At 57.3% G+C, this 22,035-nt stretch overlaps 1 protein-coding gene across 3 annotated transcripts in view; it reads left to right on the forward strand.

Moving 5' to 3' along the window:
- Nucleotides 1–22,035, forward strand: part of PLXNA1 (plexin A1) — a 122,208-nt gene that overhangs the window by 5,360 nt on the left and 94,813 nt on the right. For all 3 annotated transcript variants that reach the window (XM_042799536.1, XM_042799535.1, XM_032994896.2), the window contains exons 2-3: nt 9,318–10,664; nt 17,010–17,192. In XM_042799536.1, the coding sequence (XP_042655470.1) occupies nt 9,462–10,664; nt 17,010–17,192 (1,386 nt within the window). In that variant the 5' untranslated portion in view covers nt 9,318–9,461. The remainder of the gene's footprint in view (nt 1–9,317; nt 10,665–17,009; nt 17,193–22,035) is intronic.

Here is a 22,035-nt window from a genome sequence, read left to right on the forward strand (position 1 = left end):
TTTTGAACTGATAAATGTTGAGCGATTCATATTTTCTTGGGAGTTTGGTGGAGCAGAGCTGCAGTCTGGCGTGTGAGGGGTTAGGAGCAGGGCTGGTTTCCCACCGTTACCAGGGAGGTGGCTGGGATGCTCACCCTCCAGGGATGCTCCGGCCCCTCGGGGGTAGCACCGGAGCAATAGCAGAGGATCAGGCCCTGGACACAACCAACGCTACCTCCATCCAGGCAAATCCTGGCGTCATTGTAGGAGCCCTGTGAGTCCCTTTGCTTTACGTGCTTAGTTAAGCAACTGCTTGTGTGTCAAAATATTCAGGCTCTTGCAGAAGTAAATCCCCGGTGAGAGGAAAGGCAGATTCCCGTCGGTGCTTGTGTCGGGGGAAGAAATTTCCTGCGTGATGTAGCCCCGTGTCCGGGGCTGTTCGCCCCCTTTAATGTCATGTTGGTGCGAGTGGGTAATGCTGGTGGCTGACCCCTTGGTCAGGGTGGGAGTAAGGATGGTCTCACGTTTTAAATGACACAATTTGAAAAATCACATATCCTTCTGCGAATGCTGACCCCATCAGAGCTACCGATAACATCGCAGGTAATTATAATGGCGATAAGTTGTTTGTTTTGTGTGTGCGGCCACGCTCTGTGTACGGGCAGCTGCTTCGCTCTTCCTGTGCAGACTGTTAGTTTCAACAGGGCAAGAGGAAAACCCAAAAATATTTTAGGAGGAGTTTAAAAATAATCTTTGAGCTTGGCCGGTGGGCAGGATGTTTCGTAGAATCATGTTCCCTGCTGGTCCAAGTCCAGCCCTGTGGCCCTCGGAAGGATTTGCTGCGCGGTGTTAAGTCCCGTCTTGTCATTTTGGCCAGCCTGAAGACTTGCTGTTGGTCTCTGGGGGCTGGAGGGGGCTGGGAGCCAGCCCTGGGTTTCGGCTTTTGCGCAGGGTGGGTCAGGCTGCCCTGTCCCTGAGCAGTGTCAGAGCTGGGGGTGATCCCAAGCTCAGGCTTACAGCTGCCCAGGCCTCTGTAAAACATTTAAAATCTGTTCCCCACCGTTGCACTCCCTCCACCCCCACCTCCTCCTCGGTGGTTTTTATTCCCAGAAGTGCTGGCATGTCGGCAGGGTCCGTGCCTGCCCGCTGCTGCTTATCTCAGGGTCCGGCTCCTGGATGGCTGCATCCTTTCTGGAGTCAGGAGGGGCTCTCCCCTCTCTGGTGGGACCCAAATCTCGGCCGATGAACCCTTCTGAAGTCAAGAACCTGTTTTTCAGGCTGATGTCATCGGGAAGAAATGGGGGAGGAGGAAGGCAGGAAGGCAGCGCTGCTTCCGAAAGAGCCGCCACACCGCCGAGCCCCTGACGCCGCCGGCAGCCCCGGCTTCCACCGACACCCACTATTATTCCTTATTATCGGCACGACGGCCGTGCCCGTGGGCCTGCCGGCACACGTGGGAGAGGTCCTGCTCCGCACGGCCTCGTGCCTGCGTGGGTGAGAGGAGGGAGGGAGGGATGTGCCCGTGCCAGGGGTGCACGTCAGCTTGCACCGGGACTCTGAAGAGCATGTCTTTTGGCTGGCCGGGTGTGCCTTGCACGGCTCCCTGGCCCTCTGCGGGGTGGCAGCACTCTCTGGAGCCTCCATCCAGCCACCTTCATTAGCCGAATGTGGATTTTTGGCGGAGGCGATTGGACAACCCTCACAGTGCAGTCGGGCAGCTGCCGTCTCTTGGTTTCGCAGCGAACGAGCAGACCCAGTACGCCGATGCCTGTTGGGGTCTCGGCCCCTCATGCACAGTGTCAGGCCTTGGTGGCGCACCCGTGTCCTGCGTGGGTTGGGGCTGCGGCTGGGATCTGCAGGGAGAGAAGCAGCCTTGCTCTGCTCTGTCTCCCAGCCAGCGCTGCACCCATGCTTCGAAGTTTGCTGTGCCCGGGTGGGCTGGGTGGGACCCCCGGGTGGGCTGGGGTGCGGGTGTGCTGGAGTGGGGGGCTGCGCTGGCAGTCAGGGTGGCACTGGCAGTGGGAGAGCAGCAAGGGGGCACAGCCCCTGCTGCGGTGTGCGTGGTGCCTGCCTGTCTTTATGGGATGCCCTGTGCCTGTCGTGCTGCAAATGAAGCCCCCGTTAGTCTCTCGGAGCAGTTTCCCCTGCGGTTGTGTTGCTGCATGGGGGGGCTTTTGGGCTGTTCCTCTTCCCCTCCCTGCCTGTCCCGCTGCCCAGCAAGGCTCCGCTAGCTGTGTGGCTGTCTTGCTGCTCCTGGGTCAGCTCCACCTCGGGCAAGTGAAATCTGGGGCTGTGCTGAGCTGGGACCTGCGCAGGGGAAGCGGAGCTGGGGCTTGAGCTGATTCCAGCTGCAGTGCTCGGGACAGCACGGCTGGGATGGCAGAGAGGGAAGGACGAGAGGTTGTAGGGAAGGGAAACCTCGTTTGGAGAAATTTTGTGGTCTGTTTTAATCAGACCTAACTCTGGCAGTGGCTGTGCTTAGCTCACCACATGATGGCATGAGCGCTGGTGTCAGCACGGGGCCTGGCAGAAGCATGGGAATTTTCAGCTCATCTGGGATTAAACCAGCCCCAGAGCGACCTCCCTTTGCTGGGTGCAGAGGGGGTCCAGCAACCAAGAATCCTTCTGTGGCAGTGCTTTGTTGCAAAGCTGGAGCTCCTTGGATTCCCTCTGAGATCTGGGGGAAGTGCAGCTCTCCCGCTGGCCTTGCAGAGGTGGTTGGCAGGTGCGGAGATGTGTGCGTGTGTTGGAGGGAGAAAAACCCAGCCTGGAGAGCCTGGCTGGAAGAGGGGTGTTGTTCTGGGGAGGGTCAGGTCATTGTCTTGGGTTTGTGGCTGCCCTGGCCTGGGGAAGGATGTGGAGCAGTGGGTTTGGGAGCAAGGAGTGATGTGTTATGCCACAGGGAGTGACATCAGACAAGGGAAGGATGCTGATGGCCAGAGGACCTCGTGTTGGATTTCTCTGCTGGCTGTTCGGAGACCTGGCTTGTAGGTGACCTTCTGGGTCCAGCTGGACTGAGATGACCTCTGCCAGCAGGGTTGGTTTTCAGGATGTTTATGTGGGGCAGTGGACTGATGGGATGTGAGAACCAGTGTCTGGAGCGTGTGGGCCAGAACCAAGGTGGAAAGTGGCTTCCAGAGAACTTGGTCTGGACTTCTTTACTCTGAAGCTGGGGACAAAATGTTAATTGATCCTGCTGGAGGTGGCAGAATTCACATCAGTCTGGGGTTTGAAGCCTTGAATTGGCTTGGCTGTTGATAGTAGGAAGCCACAGTCCCATAGCTGGGGTGCTGGTGCCTTGGGTCAGGGTCTGCAGTGTGACGAGGGGTGTAGAGGGATTTGGGGTGAGGTGTTTTGCTCCGTGTATGTTGATGGATAAACTTCCTGAAGCAGGATGGGGAGGCAACAGGCTGTGTCCTGTGTGGGCAGTCAGCTGTGGGCTGTGCATTGGCCTCCATCCCAGGCACCGTTCGTTCTGTCCAGGTCTTTGTATTGCTCCCTTGGCTGCACGAGCTCAAGGGAATGACAGGATGAACTCTCCTGGGATGTACACATCCAGCATGTGGGCTGCATATAGAAAGCCTGTCGGCAGCTCTTATAGGGTCCTTATATAGGTACTTTGATACCCAGATGAATTGTGAGAATAAAGGAGAGGGCAGCCATCGGTTTTTTCACTTTCAGCGTTGCTGAACAGAGTTGGAGAATATGTGTAAGGTCTCAGGCCATGCCCGGCTTCTGTGACAGAGACAGGCAGTCCTGGCAGGACCTGCTGAGACTGTCCTTGCATGTGTCTCTGCTTTGGGACGTTGTGGTTGGGGGAAGCCTGTGTTGCCATCTCGGAAATGCCCGTGAGCCTGTTTGGGAACAGCTCTCTGCAGGGCAGCCTGCAGTCTCTTGATGGTCAGAGCACATGGTGGCTCCAGAGCCGTTCCCCTTGGCATGACGTGTCTTTGTGCAAAGGACCAGGGAATGGGAATTGCTCACTTGAGAAATGCTGTTTAATTTCCTTGCTACTTGTTCTTTTATGCCCTCTTTTGCTGAGGTTCAAGCTTCTTCTTGAAGCCCTTGGGCACTAGATGGCTGCTTCTCCTTGTCGTGTTTCTCAAGACAGAAGAGGTCGAATTCCTTGCCCAGAAGATTCTTGCAGGGCAGGAGTGGAAGCTGCTGTGCCCAGGTGTGGGGCAGTGGCAGGGCAGGATGGGGTCCTCAGCCCCTGCCTGGGAGGGATGGCAGGAGCCTGGGAAGAAACTGGAGATGCTAAAGATATTCCTGATGTGGGTGATAGTAATGGAGATTGGAGGGGCCAGCTTCAGAGCTTGCCGTTGATTTCATCAAGGTGTGGTTTGAGCCAGGGATAAGATTTGTAATGATTTAACTCGATTGCTAGGGAGACACTCGAGCCAAATAGTTTTTAATGACTGTGTGCAGTGAAGGAAGGAGTTAAAGTTTAGCTCTGTTGCAGACGATTGCATATGTAGTGCAGCTCTAACTCGGTACCACCACCAGCCTTTCCTCATTGTTGCAAGGCTTTTCCCAGGCAGACAAACCTAAAAATACACCAGCTGTATGGTGAGGCTGACTCTCCTGTGGCCTGCGGGCTTTTCTCTCCCCCGGATAATCTCCCTTCTCTCTCCTTTGCTAATTACTGGCAGCTCAGCAGCTCGTGTGTTTGAAAATGGAGCCGGTCCCTTCCTCAGACTGTTTCCTATTGCTGAGAGCAGCAAGCGACTTGGAGAGATTGCAGGTAAAGACCCATTAGATGCCATTTCCCCTTTCGGGGTCAGTTATATGGGGGTTTTTAATCCCATTGCTTCACTCTTGCAGCCTCCCTTGCAAAGTGCAAGGCTGTAAAGCTCTTGGGGCAGTTTGCAGCCTCACCCCGTTCCTTGTCTCCAAGACAAATGATGCTTTCCCTAGCCCTGGGGGTGCAGACCTGCCTGGGACCCCAGTAATAATGCAGAGCTCCTCCTTGGTGTTGCATGGTGGCAGAGAGCACCCACCGGAGTGGGGATGGCAGGCGGGTCTGTGGGTGCACCTCTGTGCTCGTTGGCATGTTTTAAACCCCAGTTTAGGCTATTTCCGCGAGGGCTGCCGTTTTGTAGCCTAGCTGCCCGTGCTGACTCGGCATCCGTCAGCGCTCTGGACTCGCTGCCTGCGTGAGTGGAGAGCTGGTCCTTAATGCTCTGTCCAGTCTTTGCCTTTTAAGGTTAGTTTTTCCATTCCGGTGTTCCTGCTTTGTGCTATCAAAAGTGATGATGACTTTCCCAAAGCATGATCCCCCATCCCAAACCCAAGTTTCTGGCCACACTGCAGGACCACGGGGCTTGCAGCCTCCGGGGATGAATTTCATGGCCCCTTGCTACCTCCTTAGCAGTGAGCAAGTGGGATGAAGGCATTTGTGGGGCACGTCAGTGGCTTTTTGATGAAAGGGTCTTTTGAAGCCAAGGAGCGTGAGCGGTGGCCACAGCAAGGTGGGCATCCCCATGCAGGTCATGCAGCAGCTGTGGCCATCGCAGCATGGACACTTTTGAGGTGAAACCGTGAGCAAATGTCCTCTGCGGCGTGGGATGAAAGGGGCCGGGGCGGATTTGGTGCTTGTGTGATTGCTTCGCCGGCTTTGTTTCCGATGGCAGGTTTCCTGCTATATATATGGGGTGTGTATATGTATACATGTGTGCGTGTAGATGGAAAGCAAAACACAAGCCTGGGGTGCTGTCTCGTCGGCAGTGTGGCCCCGCTGTGGAGCGAGCCAGCCCTGCGTGTGGGGATGCTCTGTGCTGCGGGATGCTCTGCGCTGCATCACTTGCTGCCCAGGCAGCGTAACGGGGTGTATTTTTGGTCCTGCTCTCCCGGTTGGCACGCGTGCATCCAGAATGTGGTGTGTTATTTTATTGCAGCCTGTTTCAGGGCTGGGATTGACTCCAGGGTGTCTGCTTGGGGTTTTCTGTGCTTCTGGGCCGTGGTGGCAGTGTGTGCAGTGCAGGTCTCTGGTGTGGTACTCCCGGGCTGGGTCCTCCCCGGGGTGAGATGCTGCTTGAGTGCAGCCCCATAAGGTTTGGGTGCTGCGTGGTTTAAAGCCTGTGCTGGCAGAGGAGTTGCCCTGCCATTATCCATACCATGACCTTTCGGTGGGGGTTGGAGGTGGTGTGACAGGAGGGAGATGCCCTTTATCCCCCATGCTGCTCCTCCCTGGCTGCTCCCGTGGGCAGGGAGCTGAGACTGTGCAGGTGCTTGTGCTCTGGGGCAGGGCTGCCTGCTGCCCGCACTGCAGTGGGCTCAGACCCTGCTTTAATTTGATCCAAGTCTCAGGAACCCAAATTATTTAATCCCAAAAAAGGCAGAAAAACTAACCATTCCTTTTTTTTTTTTTTTTTTTAAATTATCCCTGCTGATGGGTTTAAGCAGAACTGATCAAAACCCCCACTGGTGTTAGGTCACTAGGACGAGGTGTTGCTGCTAAAGAATATTTAGGAGCAGAAATCTCGGAGGAGCTCTGCAGTGTCATCTCTCTGCTCACCCCAGCTCTGCCTTGCTTTGCTCTTGTTCCAGCTCCTGAGTAGCAGTTCCCTACGTTAATTTGGGAATCTCCTGTTGGGCTTTCTAGCCCTACTTTGTGGCAGCAGCCCAGCCTCCTGCTCTCCTGCCCGCTTCCTGAAATAGAAGCGATGAATCATAGAAACGCACCAAGAAAGTGACTTCCCTGTCCCGCTGACCCTTCATGGCAGGACGATGCTCCGGCTGGCATCCCCACGCTACACTGAGCTCCTGCTTTCATCTCCACCACCCTCCCCGCTCCTCCTTCTCTCTGTGGCGTGCTGCTGGTCCGTGAGTTTCGTGTCGATGGTGACCTCTTTGCAAGGCAGCTGGCTGTACTGTTCCTGGAGGGGCTCAGCCTCTTAATTTTTGGCAGCTTGGTGAGAGCTGTGCCGGTTTCTTGGGGTGGGAAGTCTCCCTCTGGCAACCTGGCAGGAAACCGTGCTGCCTGCGGCTGCTGGGCTGGCGGCTTTCTGAGCTAACGGGCGGGTTTGTGCTGGCGGTGTGGTTTGGGGCTAATAAGCTCAGATCTGGGGTGCTTGTGGTTATGCTCTTACCAACAAACTCATAAAAATGAAGACGCTGGGCAGGGTGGCTGTCCCCTAGGAGCATGCTTGCCCCGACAGTGGTGTGTCTGTGTGCTGTTAGCTAGCAGGCTCCCAATGTTGGAAGAGATGGTAGGAATGGAGGATTAGGACCATGGGGATGTTTTCCAGGGCTGGTGGCTTCACGCTTGGGTTGTCTCCACACCCACAGAGCTTCATGGCACCTGGCTTTGGTCTCAGTGTTGCTTGTATGCTGTTGCCCAAACCTCCCTTGAGCCTATGGCCTTGGAAGGTGGATGTGCTTGGGGATGGAAGGGAGCAGGGTGGCAAGCGAGTGGGTAGGGGAGAGCTCTGTTGGAGATGGCCGATCTGCACAGGGGGGTTTGGAAGTGGTGCAGAAGCTTTGCCCAAAGCACCGGGGTCCCAGTGGAACTGGCAGGGCTGCGGGGGTGGCTGGGGCTTGCCCTGGCAAGGGAGAGAGGGGGCGGGTTGTGTTTGCTGGGAGCAGGAGAAAGGGGGAAAAAGTCTCTCTTTTCCCTCAGACCTCCTGGCTGGCTCTGTGTCTTGGGAAGGGAGCAGCAAAATTGCAGGATGCTATATGGACTGTCGAGGTACCCGTATGGCCCAGCTGCTGGCCCAGTGACGATGCAGCACCCCAAGGTTTGTGTGGGTGATGGGTCCCACAGCCCTGCTAAGAGCAGGCTGCCGAGCTCTGGGGTAGCCGTTCGGCCCCACGCAGCCCTGCCGTTACGGCGTGCGCAGCCGGCTGCCCTCTGATGACACCCTGCCCGGCCGGGGATGCCGGCAGAGCCGCGCCGTCACCGCGGGCAATGTTTCCTACCCGCGCCACTCCCTGGTGGGGATCTTCCTGCAGGTTATGCTGGGCTGAGTCAGAGATGGGTGATAAGGGGAGGGAGGCTCTCCTCCTCCTCCCCACTTCCAGAATTGCTTATCTGCAGCGGCTGGGGTGGGGAACTGAGGGCGCTGAGGTCGTGTCCCCGGCTGAGGACTTTGGGAACGATGGTCCCATCCTGGGTGGGTGGGTTGTAATGATGTCAGTGGGACAGGCGGTGTGCTGTCAGGGGGGGTTTGTACAACCCCACGTTAGCCCAGGGGTGCTTGTGACTGTGGGGGGGTTGGAGAAGACAGGGTGGGGGGTGTAACTGAGGGGGCTTCTCAGCAGACACAGAGAGCAGTGTTGTCTGCTTTGGCTACCTGCAGCCATCTCCTCCCCACTGCTGGGGGGATGCAAATACCACGCTGGTGTGGGTTTTTTGTCTGGCTCCTTGCTTCTTTGCTGCTCCTTGTTGGTGAGCTCCAGCCGTGGCACAGCAGCGTACAGCACTCTCCATCCTCCCTGCCTGTGCCCCCTTGTCCCTCTGGAGCCTCTCAAGCCAACTGCCTGATGGCTGGCCCTGTGTTTCTTAATGCATATAAATGCCAGAAGGACGAGCTCCTCCTTACCATTCCTGCTTGCTCTCCCTCCTGCCCACAGCCCTCCTGGGGTTTGTCAGGCAGGCAGGTGGCAGGGACGGCAGGCAGTGTGCCAGGGCTCTCGGCTCTCCCAGCTCCTTTAAAAGGTGCTTTTCAGACCCCACTCTGTGTAGGGGCTTGAGCTGTCCTTGCTGCAAACTGGGTGTTTTTGCATCTGTTGCCGGTGCCACAGTGGAGCGGGGCAGGGGCAGCAGGTCGGGGGGACTCCTCTTGAGGCTTGTTAGCAGCCATCGCCGGCTAACACTTCGATGCTGCTGGTGGTCTTAAGAGCAGTTTGGGACCAGCTATGCCCTGCTGCAGCATTTGTATGTGGTAGGTGTGCCGGAGCGCATCGCCGGGCCGCTGCCTGAGGGGACGTGCCGTGCTGGTCCTGAGCTGCGGGCACGTTCAGGCGGATGCTGCTCTTCCCGAGGGGGCTTGGGTGGGCACGAGGGCAGGGTGATGCCCCTCGGAGGGGGCTGCTGGCTGGTGGGGCTGGGGGTTGAGGCTGGGGTGGTGTGACAAAGTGCATGGCAGCTCCTTGGTTGGGATGTGCTGTCCGCGGCGGTGTGCGGCCGGGGGGGGTTCTCCTTGAGCGTCTCGCAGGCTCCCTCGGTCCCTGCACTGCGGACACGTCTTCCTCCGGGGCAGGAGGTGGTGGGGGGTGTTTTATCAGGCTGCCTCTAGAAAAGTATGAAGCAGCAGAGTCTCTGCTGGTTGGGGTGGAACAGGCTTGACACTGTTCAGGAAAGCCTAACCCTGCTCTTCTTGTCTTTCTCCATCTAGGGCTGACCGGACTGGCTGTGCCCATGATGCCCTGAATGCCGAGCGCAGTGGAAGCAGAGGAGACTGTGTCCCGTTAGCTGCTCCTCCCTCCCTCATCCCCTTAGTTTGGGTTTGTTTCTATTTATTTTGTGGCTGGGTTTGGGCATGGCCTTGGCTGGATGTGAGGCTGCTGCAATGTGGCTCCTTTGGCTCAAGCACCACTTGTTCATCAACGTTTGGACCTTGCTGCTCTTGGGGAGCACCTGGCTACCGCTGGCGGAAGGCAGCCCCAAGTCTCCCTTTAGGACTTTCCCGGTTACAGACTGGAGCTTGACGCACTTGGTGGTCCACAACAAAACCGGGGAGGTCTACGTGGGGGCTGTCAATCGGATCTACAAGCTCTCCAATAACCTCACACTCCTGCGGACCCACGTGACGGGGCCCGTGGAGGACAATGAGAAGTGTTACCCTCCGCCCAGCGTTCAGTCCTGCCCGCACGGGCTGGTCACCACCAACAACGTGAACAAACTGCTGCTGGTGGACTACTCGGGGAACCGGCTGATTGCCTGTGGCAGTGCCTCCCAGGGTATTTGCCAGTTCCTGCGGCTGGATGACCTCTTCAAGTTGGGTGAGCCCCACCACCGCAAGGAGCACTACCTCTCCAGCGTCAATGAGTCAGGCACCATGTCCGGGGTCATCATCGAGGTGCTGAATGGGCAGAACAAGCTCTTCATTGGGACGCCCATTGATGGGAAGTCAGAGTACTTCCCCACCCTCTCCAGCCGCAAGCTGATGGCCAACGAGGAGAATGCGGAGATGTTTGGCTTTGTCTACCAGGATGAGTTTGTCTCCTCTCAGCTCAAGATCCCCTCGGATACGCTCTCCAAGTTCCCCACCTTTGACATCTACTACATCTACAGCTTCAGCAGTGAGCAATTTGTTTACTACCTGACCCTGCAGCTGGACACCCAGCTCACCTCGCCCGACTCCACTGGGGAGCAGTTTTTCACCTCCAAGATCGTCCGCCTCTGTGTGGATGACCCCAAGTTCTACTCCTATGTGGAGTTCCCCATCGGCTGCGTGCAGGATGGCATCGAGTACCGCCTGATCCAGGACGCCTACCTGACCAAACCTGGCAAGGCTTTGGCCAAGTACCTGGGCATCTCAGAGCGGGAGGATATCCTCTTCACCATCTTCTCCCAGGGCCAGAAAAACAGGGTTAAGCCTCCCAAGGAGTCTGTGCTCTGCCTCTTCACGTTGAAGAAGATCAAGGATAAGATCAAGGAGCGTATCCAGTCGTGCTACAGAGGGGAAGGGAAACTCTCGCTGCCCTGGCTCTTGAATAAGGAGCTGGGCTGCATCAACTCGGTAAGTTCCCGCTTGTCTCCACCCAAGCCAGGCTGTTTCTGGCTCCTGGTGGTGCTTTCTGGCCGGACCCTTCCCGGTGACCTGACCCGAGCCATGTTTTCCCGGTGGCAGGACTGGCACTGTTAGGGCTGGGCACTCGGCTTGCTCAGTAGCATTCCTTACAGGGATCATGGCTTCACTGTGGGGTGGCCATCTGGGTTTGAGTTGCACTGGTGCCTGTGGAGGGCCCCAAGCAAGAGGCCCCATGCCAATGCAGGTGGCTGCTTCTGGTGCCCCTGCCCTGTGGATTTGGTGAGTGTCTGTGATTTGGGCTGGAAAGGCAGGATGCTCAGTCCTCAGGGCATCTGCTGCAGCTCTGCTGGGAAGTCCCTTGCAGATGGCACGGGTGAATTTGCGAGTGTCGCGTAACCTGGGGCTTGTTGGTGGCCGAGCAGGTGTTGGGGGCAGTAGGATGTGGGGTACGGGGAGCGCAGACCTGATGGAGGGAAGCAGGGAGGTTGGTGGTCCTGGTAGAAGTTGGTCAGATGCTCAGCGCGGAGGGACCACATCCTTTCCATGGGGTGCTGGAGAGGAGGACCAAGGGCACAAGGCGTCATCAGTGAGGTGGGTTTTGAGCATGGCCAGAGCAAACTGTTGTCCAGAAGTGCAGGAGATGAGTGTTGACATCCCAAAGCAGTGATTTCCAACCGAGGGAGCACTCTCCTCTGTCCCCATAGATGTGTCCTCCTGCCTGGTGCTCACGTGGGTGCATCTGGCCCTTGCTTGTGGCTCAGCTGCTCTCTGTGGGGCTTATGAGCATTGGGGAGTGGGGGACCTCCCCCCATGGCTCTTTGTGTTTGTTTTCCAGCTGAATGATTACTATTGTTACTTTTTTTTTCCCAGGCAATGTTATAAACCACGAGCGGTCTCAGGAAGATTACAGCTCTGGATGATGGGGAGGTGTTACACTGGGCATCACCAAACTGGGCTGGGTAGTCCTCAAGCAGGGTCAGATACCTGTCAGAGGGGGCTTTTGGGGTGCTGGTGAATGTTTGGGGAGGGTCTGGTGGAGGTGCCGACACCCCTGCTATTGTCCACCTCCCCACAGCCCCGCTTGCTGGTGCTTGGCACCTATCACCAAGCCCCCAGCTCTGCCCGAGCAGGATTTTGGGTGCCTGGCAGTGTAGGCAGGTGGGTAGGGGATCCCTGTGGAGCAGCCTTGCCTTCCCTCCCACCGTCCTCCCCGCAGCTCCGGAGGAGACAGCTAACAGCTGCCTGACAAAGTAAAGGGTTTGCTGTCAAGAGCGCTGGGCTCGCAAATCAGATTTTGGCTTTGAACTAATTCAATTTTGCTGGAAAATGATGAAATCGTTACACTGCTGCCTGTTGGGTCGCGCAGCTGCTGGCTCTGGTGGAGGAGATGCTCGCTGCTTCTTCCTGCAGTCCCAGCTCGCCTCTCCTGGTGCCCCATGGCAGTGCTGTGCCCCCCAGATTTGGGGAGGGAGCTCTGCCCCCCCTTCACTTTGGGAGCAGTTTCATGCTAGGAGGGTCCTGGGATTGCTACCTGGTATCCAGCCTGCATCAGTAGGTGGATTTCAAGGTGCTCTTTAGGTCCTGCAGATGTGGCTTTTGTGGGGTGGAAGGATGTGTGCCACGATAGGGTGGCTCCTGCTTTCACATGGGTTGGGTTGGGGGTGCCGCCCTCCCCCAGGGGTGCCAGGTGGTGTTTTCTGTCCCATTCCTGCTCCAGCTGCCAAGCAGAGCTGGGAAAGGCATGACTGGATCACGAGTCAAGCCCTCAGCCCCTTGCTGTGCTGAGCGCAAGCCAAACCAGATCCCGTGGAGCATGTAACCTCTTTCTGGCAGGAATTTCTGTGTCCTTAATGAAATACAGCCACCTCTGGGGTGGGTTGTAGCAGTGACGGATCTCTCATTGGTGAGGGCTGGCCAGAAAATAAAGGGCATTTTTTTTTATTTTTAAGGAGGCAGAATGTAATTGCTCAAGTCAGTAGTTGCTTGGGATTTACACCCCATCCATATGGAAACTGTCCCAGGAGCTCTTGCTCCACTCCTTTGTGGTGGCAAGGGGCTGAGGCTGGTCCATGCTGGAGGAGGCTTTGCTGGCACCCCACTCCCAGACCTTGAGTAGTGCAGGGCCAAGGGATGCTCGTCCCCTGGTGCTGCAGGGCAGCTCTGATTCTCTGGTGCTGGTGCTGGAGCCAGGGGAAGAGGCTGCCAGGCTTGGCAGCCAGCTCAGGAGATATTAGTGGTCCCTCCTCAGCGCTGGTGAACGGAGCAGATTCCTGTCTCCTGTTTCTTTCTCTCCCCTTCTGGGATCCAGCGATCTGGCAGTGGGAAGGGGAGTGGAACCAACTCGGGAGCAAGACCCTCATGCTTGTGCTCTGAGGCACGAACTCACACACAGTGAAGGTACCTTGTGGGACTGTCTGGTCCATTCCCCCGCACCAGCCCCACTGCCTAAATCTCTTCTGAGCCCATCCAGGGGTTTTGCTGTTCATGGTATTTTACTAAAGAGGGGGTTGGTGTTGTGTAGCCTGGCTCTTTGCTTCCCCCGTGCAGTTCAGGGACTGGGGGTCACCGTGCCCATGGCCAGATGTGCTCAGCGCATCAACCCAGTGTGCCCATCCCCAAAATGGGGGGGAGGTGGTGAGGGGCTGATGCAGCAGGTTTGGGAAAGGGCAGCAGATTGGAGCTGGAGCGGAGGTGTTGCAGCAGTGAGTGATTCAGGGTTCCTGTTGTCCTTGACCCCTGGGCTGGCAGCACTAGTGCCCAGAGCAGACAGGACGTGGGCAGCAGCTTTCCCTGGGCTGCCCCACGGAGAAAGTGAGTTTTGAGTCCTTGGTGGGGTTTGCTGCCCAGCCTGCTGGCACAGGACAATGGCTGATGACAAACTGGCCCAAATTGGGCCAGGATAAGCCAGATCCTTCCTGGGGGCAGCCAGGGAAATGCAAGTGTTAATGAACCATACCACACTGGGATTATTCCTGGGTGGCTTTTAATGTGCAAAAAGCCTGGCATCCCAGCCTGGCACTTGGTACCTGCCTCCTTCCCTGGCTCTTTGTGTCCTGTCCTGTCCCTCCTGTCAGCATCCTCCGCTGCAGCCTCTGATGGGGACACAGGGGGACGGGGTGAGCCTGTAATGGTGTTAACTGGTGAATTACTGGATAATTAATAATGCTGAGTGGCGTGAGCCTCGCCTCTGCTGTCTGCTCCCTCATTGCTCTCCTAAGTGGGCTTGAAGGGAGTCAATGAGACAAGGCACATCAAGGAGACACCCGCTACCGCTCTCTTGGTGCTGCGGGCCTGCTTTCCCCGCTCCTGCAGGCGGCTTCCCCCAGGAAATTTGAGCTTCCTGACCCTATTTTGAGGAGGCGGGTTAGTGGTGGGAGAGAAGAGAAGGCTGCCACGCTATGGAGATGAGGGCCTGAGAGCCAGGGGCGGCTGAGAGAGGAGCCAAAGGAAAGCACTGAAATAAAAACAAAAGAAAAAAAAAATTAAAAAAAAACACACGCACACAAAACCCCAAAACAAACAGCCCCCCTGCTTGCAGTGGGCTGAGGCCATGGTCCCTGCAAACACCCATGCAAATGGGAGAGCAGGCAGAGCTCGATGCCTCCTGCAGATCCCAGCATCTGCAAGCTGAAACGCTGCAAGGTCACTGGCCCTCGCGTGCCGTGGTGCGTGTCGGTCCCTGCCGGCACTGGCCGGGGGACAGCTGTCCCTCTGTCCTTCCGTCCTTCCATCCCTCTGCTTCGCCTCTCCCCGCATCTGCCAGGGATGTCGGTTGGTGCTGTAACCCCCGTGCTGCCGCCCTTGGCCCGACCTCGCCATGCTGCCTGCCTGCGCTTCTCTAACGAGGCAGTTTGCTGTTAATGAGCTAATTGTCGGCGTAATTATTTATCGAGGTGGTGTCGGCATCGCGGCAGCGGCGGGCGCTCCTCATGGTCCCGGAGCGCAGCTGTATTTGTCGTTTCCCAGAGAGTTTGTTGAGACAAAGCAGAGAGGAGTAAACACCGTAAACATCTTTCCTCTTGCATATTCAGCAGCTGAGGGGTTGGGGAAGCTGCAGATTGAGTTGAGTTTAGAGAGCAGAAGCTGCACCCAGGGGCTTCTGGCGCTTAAATACCTTCACATGGCGTTGCCCTTAACCCCTCTGCTACTGCTGGCATTTTGGTGGAAAGTGCTGGGGTGCTTTACCAGGGCAGAGGGCCTGTTGGGGCCAGAGAGTGTTTTTTCCCAGCAAAACGCCTGAAGGATCCCAGGTATGCAGATGGGAGGTGGGTATCGGCTGGAGCATCACTTCCATCTCACTCCGTGGTTGGGAAGATAATTTTCTTGGATCTGCTGTTTTAAAATGTCTAGCTTGGTGATGCAGAGGATGCTTAGTGCTGTGTGCTGGCTGATGGATAGGAGAGGACACTTGCAAGGCTTGGGATTCAGAGGGTGGGTGGAGAGGCCCTGATTCTGTTTCCCCTCCTTTTCCTGTGGTTACAGAACCACACTACTTTTTTTGGGATCCCCACATCTCTCACGCCTGGCTGTAGAAGTTCCCCCAGTTTAGGGAAGGACGAGCAAAGGTCAGGCAGGGAAGGGTGTCGGTCATTGGCTGTATGCTAACTCAGACACCTAACAAAAACAGAAGTTAGAGTAATTGAGGAAGCAGCCCAGCATCCCCAAACTGCCTGGGGAGGCCGAACGTGACCGGCTGGAGTCATTCCTGTCCTTCCCCTCCTAGAAGGCTGGCGTGGCGCTGCATCCCCACTGCAGCCGGGAGCGGGACCGGCAGGGCGAGGGGGGCGAGCAGGGGCACAGAAAGGCACTGTGTTTTCCCTCCTCCCCATAGGTGACTGCAGGTTGCTGCTGGGAGCTGGTCTGGGTTGACCCTCGCTTCCCGGGCAGCGGTGAGCGGGAATCGTGGAGCTATATCCTGCCCTTGCATATGTGGAGCTTGGGAGCTCGGCATTTTCCCATATGCTCCATGCACGTGCTGTATGGATTTTAAAACCCCTTGGGGACTGGCATGCATTTGGAGGCCACTGCTTGCCAAAAAAAAATCTCTCTCTTTAAAATCAAAGTTACGTAAGGAGCCTTGTGAAGTGGAAGAATCCCATGGGCGGAGCGGGCTGTCTCTCCGTCGGCTGTGTCTGCCTTGCTGCCCTAACCTCCTGTGCCCCTCACTGCCACCCTTGGGGATTTGGCCCGAGCCCCTCGTTTCCTGGGACAGGAGGGGCCTGCTGGGGGTGGATTTTTGCTGGTGCTGTGTGACCACGTGAGGCCATTGCCTAGAGTGGGACCTCTGGGAGGCCCATGTACCCCCCAGGCAAGATACCCATGGTCAGGGTCTGTTCTGCTCAGCTGATCAGGGCAGCGTGGTGAGGATGCTTAATGGACGGGGCGAGTGCTGTGGAGCTGGTCCTGCTCCCCCGCCTGCATCCTGGCTTTCACAGAGGGCATCCTTCTGGCTTTGCCTTGCCCATCGGTGTGACCATCCTCACTGGAGGTCCCTGCCTTCACAGCCCTGAGGGTGGAAAGGGGCTGGTGCAGCCCTGTCTCTGGCTCTTCATGGGCAGAGATTGTAAAAGCTTCTCCCAGACCCGTGGGCGAGCGCTGAACCGAAGAGGCAGCTGGCTGAGCCAGGCGCCTTGTCTGGGGCCAGGCAGCATGAAAAAAATGTGGGGATTTCCCCAAGACGTTCCTGCGGGAGAAGGGAAGAGGGTTGGCAGGTGGGTAGCGTGTTTGCTGGAGGCTCTGCTATGTGAAGTGAGGCTCCTTCAGGAACTCTGACCTGTTTGTCTTGGCACGGCCTTGGCTGGGAAGTGTTTTGTCTCTGGGGGAAGGCTGGGGTGCAGGATTCAGCCCCTCCTGCCTTACTGCCAAGCCATTTTATTTTTGAAGCTAGTGTCAGGGTGAGGAGGAGAGGGGGGTGTGTGTGTGCTGGGGAGCTCGTGCCAGTACCCCACGTGTTTGAGGTGGCAGTGGCGCGGGGCTGGAGGGGGAGCAGGGGTGCTGTGCTGGCTCCCGCTGGGTTTGTAAATGCTGCTCTGTAAGATGCAGAGGTCCGAGAGCGTTAGTCTTGGTCTGCAAATCTTGTGCAGATGCAGAGTGGGGCTGCATGCCTTGGATGTGTCCCAAGTGCCTTACATCAGTGCATAGGGAATTTTAGGGAAGCATCAGCTCATCCTTTCCCTCGACTGGTGAGGTGGTGTGGCAGGGGCGGGAGAGGCAAGGGATGGGGCTGCCAAAGCGGATGGAGTGGAGGTGGGAGATGGCTGATGGCCATCTGGGAGATCCGTCATGTCAAGGCATTGGCAAAAAGCTCATCTCTCCTCTGTTTTCTTCCAACAGCCGCTGCAGATTGACGACAATTTCTGTGGCCAGGATTTTAACCAGCCGCTGGGTGGGACGGTCACCATTGAGGGGACACCGCTCTTTGTGGATAAGGAGGATGGGATGACCTCGGTGGCTGCCTACGACTACAGAGGACAAACCGTCGTCTTTGCTGGCACACGGAGCGGGAAGATCAAAAAGGTAGGAAACCCCTCAGTGACGCTGATGGGGAGCAATGATGGCTCGTGTTGTTGGCCCTTTGGGGGGTATAGGAAGGTCTTGTGCCTGTGCCATAGAATGACATATTGGGGGTAACGTGCAAGGGGCCAGTGAGGGACAATTTCCCCTTGCTCTTCTCTGCCAACCAAATTTACAAAACCTCTGTCTTTTGGAAGAGTTAGAACCTAGGGAAGTTGAGTCCTGGTTGCTGGTGGATCAGAGCCCATCCCGTTGTGTCTCGGGGTGGGTGGGTTTGCCCTGTAGCTGCCACAGGGTGGGCTCTGTCTGTCCAGGTCTGTATGGTTTTGCCATTGACTTGGGCAGAGTGGGCAGAGGTGGGTGCTGATGGCTTCAGCCCGGTGTGGGGGAGACTTCTCTTCCCCTACCCGGCCACGGCACAAAAGGCTGCTTGTTGGTGGCAATTAGCAAATAGCTCCGTGTGTGCCTTTCTCTGCCTGCATCTCCACAGGGCACGGATTTCCTGTTATCATAACATCGTGCCTATAATTACAGCTGTACATGCCCTGTATAAACACAGCTTGCGTTAACTGCATCCTTAGCCAGGGAAAGGCAGTGTGAAGGTCCTGTTATGGTCCCTGCCAGGGGCAGGAGGACCAGGGCTTGGCCAGGGGGTCTGGCCCCTTGCTCTGCGGCTTGTGAGGTGCTCCAGCACCCTCACCCTGCATTTTTGTTGCTTCTCCTGATCTGTGCTGGTCAGGGTGACCTGGAGCAGGCAGGGTGGCTTCCCTGGCAGGAATCAGGAGCAGGGTGCCGTTGCGGGTGATAGTCCAGTCCCCAAACGTCCTGCTTGCCCTGTCTGTGTTCCCCCTGGACCCCTGACCTGCCTGCAGCCCTGCCTATTAGCAGTGTGTTTAGGGGTGGGAGGAACATGAGCAGCGTGTGTTGGGGTGGGGGGGCAGGATGCTTGTGATCGTCTCCAGCCCCACATCCTCTGCTTGGCTTTCTGCAGTCCTCAGGGGGGGGACACGGCGGCGCCAGGGCTGAGCAGGGCTGCGGGGAGCTGACGGAGGCAGCTCGTCCTCCCTTCCGGATCGATGAGGGATCCGGAGGGACTGGTGTCGCATTGCTGGCGGCTTCTCCTGCCGCTGGGCTCCAGATGGGAGGTTTTAAATGGGGATGGGAAGGAAAGAACATGTGGGAGGAGGGTTCACAGAGCCATGGGGACAGTGTTACACCTCTAGTTCCTTATTTATCTAGAGGGGCTGGCAGTTACGCTTTACACAGCAGATTTGTTTTTTCCTCTTCCTCCTTTTTTCAGTTTTTCTCTGGTCTTTGTATCTTCAGTGCCACTCGCAAGCAGTGATCTAGAGTGGGTGCCTGGCCAGGCAGTGGGTTGCATGCTACAAAGTCGTGGCTGAGGGTGTTGTTTGGGCATCGTCCTCTCCTGCAGGGCCTTCCCCAGCTTTCTTTTTGCTAGTTTCTAAACTCGGTGCCTCAAAGAGCAGGAGCTCCATGGGGAATGAAGAGGTGGGTCTCAGTCCTGTGTCAGCACAGGGATGCTGGGCAGGTTTTGTAGGCTTGTCATGCCTGAAGCCCCCAAAACCCCTGGGGTCTCTGAGCTCTCTTGACAGCAGCATGGGGAGCACTTTGCAGGCTCCAAGACCTGCACTGCCAGGTCCCCCCCTTGTCCCCTGCTGTGACCTTGGGGTGGGCAGCCCAGCCTTTCTGCGGCAGCCCCTGCCTAGCCTGCCTGGCAAAGCGCTGCCTCAGCAGCTACCTGATCCTGCTGCCTGGCTGCCAGTGGGGCGGGAGGGAGGAGAGGGCTCCCCCCTGCCTGGGGACCACGAGAGGGGGGCTGCTGACCTGTCCTTGAGTGGTGCTGACACGTCCCCAACTAGGGGATGAGGTGCCTGGCAGGGGTACAGCAGAGCGTGGCCAAGGTGGCTCTTCCAGGCAGAGGGTGCAGGAGGGGTGAATCTCTCAGCAGTAGTTGTAATCCCTCTGCCTTTAAGCCACCAGCGTTTCCCCTTGGCAAGCACCTCTGTTAGGCTTGGTGCAGCCTGGTGGCTTCTCTGCTCTCCTGCTGGTCCCCCCTGCCCTTACCATCACCTCCTGGCATCTCCTTTGGGGAGGGAGGGCTGCACTGACAGCTGGGTGCTCCCCTCCCCATCCCCAGGAGCCCTGTAATGGATGCTGCTCTGCTGAGGGGGCACCAGTCTCGCCATCTGGGATAGGGTAAGGTCAGGGCAGAGTCACTGCTGCGTCTGGATTTTCCTTGGATGGCAGCTCCTATGCCCAGCATTTGTCCAGGCTGTTGCGTGCAGACAGAGCCTCCCTTTGTCCCCCCCAAAAAAGCCACACGAGCCTCTGGCTGCCTTGCAGCCTCTCCCCAGCCCTGCCGCCAACAGTTGCCGGGGTGCTGGGCAGCACCTGCTGCTACCGCAGCTGCAGGGAGACCCTAAAATTGGGGGGGGGGGGGAGCGGGATGTGTGTGTGTAAGGAGGATATTGCAAACAAGGTCAGATTTGCAAAACTGGCTGTGGGACAGGGGCTGGTGGGGGATGGAGGTACAGGGCCCCTGGGATGCTGTGTGTGGGTCACAGCAGGGAAGCCTGTGGCAGCCCGCTCTCAGCTTGTCCCTGCGGGGTTACCAGGCAGGTGGTTATCTTTGGCTGGCCCCGAGTTCTGCAGAGAGGCCAGGCTTGGAAAGCCCTCTGCACCGCGTGCTCGCTGTCCTCTGTGCCAGCAGTCATGGGACTGGGCCTCTTGGGGAATTCCTGCCGCTGCCCGGGTGAGCCGTGCCGGGATGACTTCCTGTGCTGCTGGGTCTGGCGGCGAGCCACGTCCTCCGCGATGGTGTGTCCAGACCCGGCCTTGCACCCTGTGGTCTGAGGGTGCTGCGGATGGGGAAGTGACAGGGGGACTTGAGCCATGAGCATGATGCAGCAGGAATGTCCAGGGGATATTTGCGCAAGGGAAGCAAGGCTTGCTTCGTAATGCTTGGGCTTTTCCTGGAAACCACCTGTCCTTGCTTGATAATCTTTTTATTGGGCGGTTGTCATTTTCTCAGGGTGTCTTTCCTATTTTTCGGGTGAACAGAAAGCTGCATGTGTAATTACAATGGGAGTGCTCAGTCACATGCTGGAAAGGCATGTTGGACGCTGCACCCATAGTCACCCCTTAACCTGTGTGTGCCAAGGACTCAGTTTTGGGTGTGTTTGCAGTGTTGTCTGGAGAGATGGAAGAAGGATGATGCTGGAGGGGGTGTGATGATGGTGCAACCTCCTCCCAGTAACAGCACCGTGCTCGGCTGGCCGCTCTGGAGCTGGGGCAATGGGGCATCCTGGGAGGTGCAGTGCAGAGATGGGGCTGCCCTCTTAGCTTGCCATCTGCCCCTTGTTATGCAAACAAGGCATTGCCTTAGGGCTCTGCTGAGCTCTGGTGTGGCCCTTGTGGGTTGACCCAGTTTTGGGTGCCGCCTGGTTATTTTTGGGGTTGAGCTGAGCTCCTCCTCTGAAGCAGCTGGTGGCTCCCTGACCACTGCCATCCCTGGCTGCTGCTGCAGAAGGATGCTGCGAGCTGTCCCTGCTGCCATAGCCCCTCATGATATATCCAGCACCACCTGGGATCCAGGCACTGGAGATCCCCAAGGTGGGCATGGTCGTGGGATGGTGCAGCCAGTGCCTCTGAGCCAGGGTAGCATTGGACTACACATCCCTCACAGCCAGCTGAGCTCTTGCCTTTCCTGAGGATTATCTGGCTGCCCAGTTGCCACCATAATCCCTGCAGCTCCCTGCCCTGTCCTGAAACAGGCTGGCCTCAGGCACGAACGCATCAGGACGTGTCTCTGTTGGGAATCTGCTCCCCCCCCTGGGGCTCACACTTGCTTCAGCTTGTTTATTCTCTCCCACGGAAAGCACAGCTGAGTTGGCCCTATGTCTGGCTGTGTTGGCTTCTCCACTTTAATAATAATAATAATAGTAATAAATAAACTGTTCACACTAAATGGGTCATCCCCATCCCAACACAGTGGGACACGGTGCTCCTCTCCTGTCCTGGGGAGGGTTGAGGGGCTCCCCTGCAGCCCCTTGTCCTGCCGAGGGCAGGAAGATGGGGGTGCTTTGGGGGACCAGATTTGGTAGCCTGAAGAGACACCCCCATTGAGTAGGTTTATCTTAAAAGCTTTGGTGAAGGGTGTTTTGGTGCATTCACAACCTGTAGTGTGTCTGGACAGTATGACCCAAAAATAGGTGCTGTGGGAAGGGGGAGCTGCTGACCTGGAGGCTTTTCAGGAATTTTCCTGTTGCCTGCTGGCCCTCCTCCCATCACAGAAGCCCCCATGTCAGCCTCTTGGGTATGATGCATGACCCGATCATGGTCCACGTGAGCTGGAAGGAGAAGCCGTCAGATGCTCTGCTGGTTCCCATCCCCGTGGGTCCTTTCGCACTGCCCTCTGCTTAGTGCTCAGGGTAAGTGGCTCTGGCTGAAAAGCCCTTTGTGTCTCGGCGCGTGAAATCTGGCTCCCAGAGTGCACAGGAGGGCTCGGTCCCCCTTGTGACCCTGCTGCCGGCTACCCTACTTACTGCCTGTGCCTTGGCGGGCTTTTTTTTGGGGGGTGGGGAGGGGGGCAGATTTGGGGCATGAAGCCTGCCCTGGCCCCAGCGGTGTCAGCCAGTGACCCTTGAGGGACTCCCCAAGCATCGACCCTGGCGCAGCCCCTGGAAATCCTCGCCTGCCCATGTTGCTGCCTCTCCCCAGCTGGCCACCCAGCACAAGGGCCTTTTGTTCCTCTTGCCTCTTCCCTCTGCCCTCTCCCGCTCCATCCCCATCCCCTGGGGACCCCTCGCCCCCTCCCCACATGCAC

Source organism: Tyto alba, unplaced genomic scaffold (genome assembly GCF_018691265.1).
Source record: "Tyto alba isolate M040663 unplaced genomic scaffold, T.alba_DEE_v4.0 Super-Scaffold_3, whole genome shotgun sequence".
Taxonomy (NCBI): Eukaryota; Metazoa; Chordata; class Aves; order Strigiformes; family Tytonidae; genus Tyto; species Tyto alba.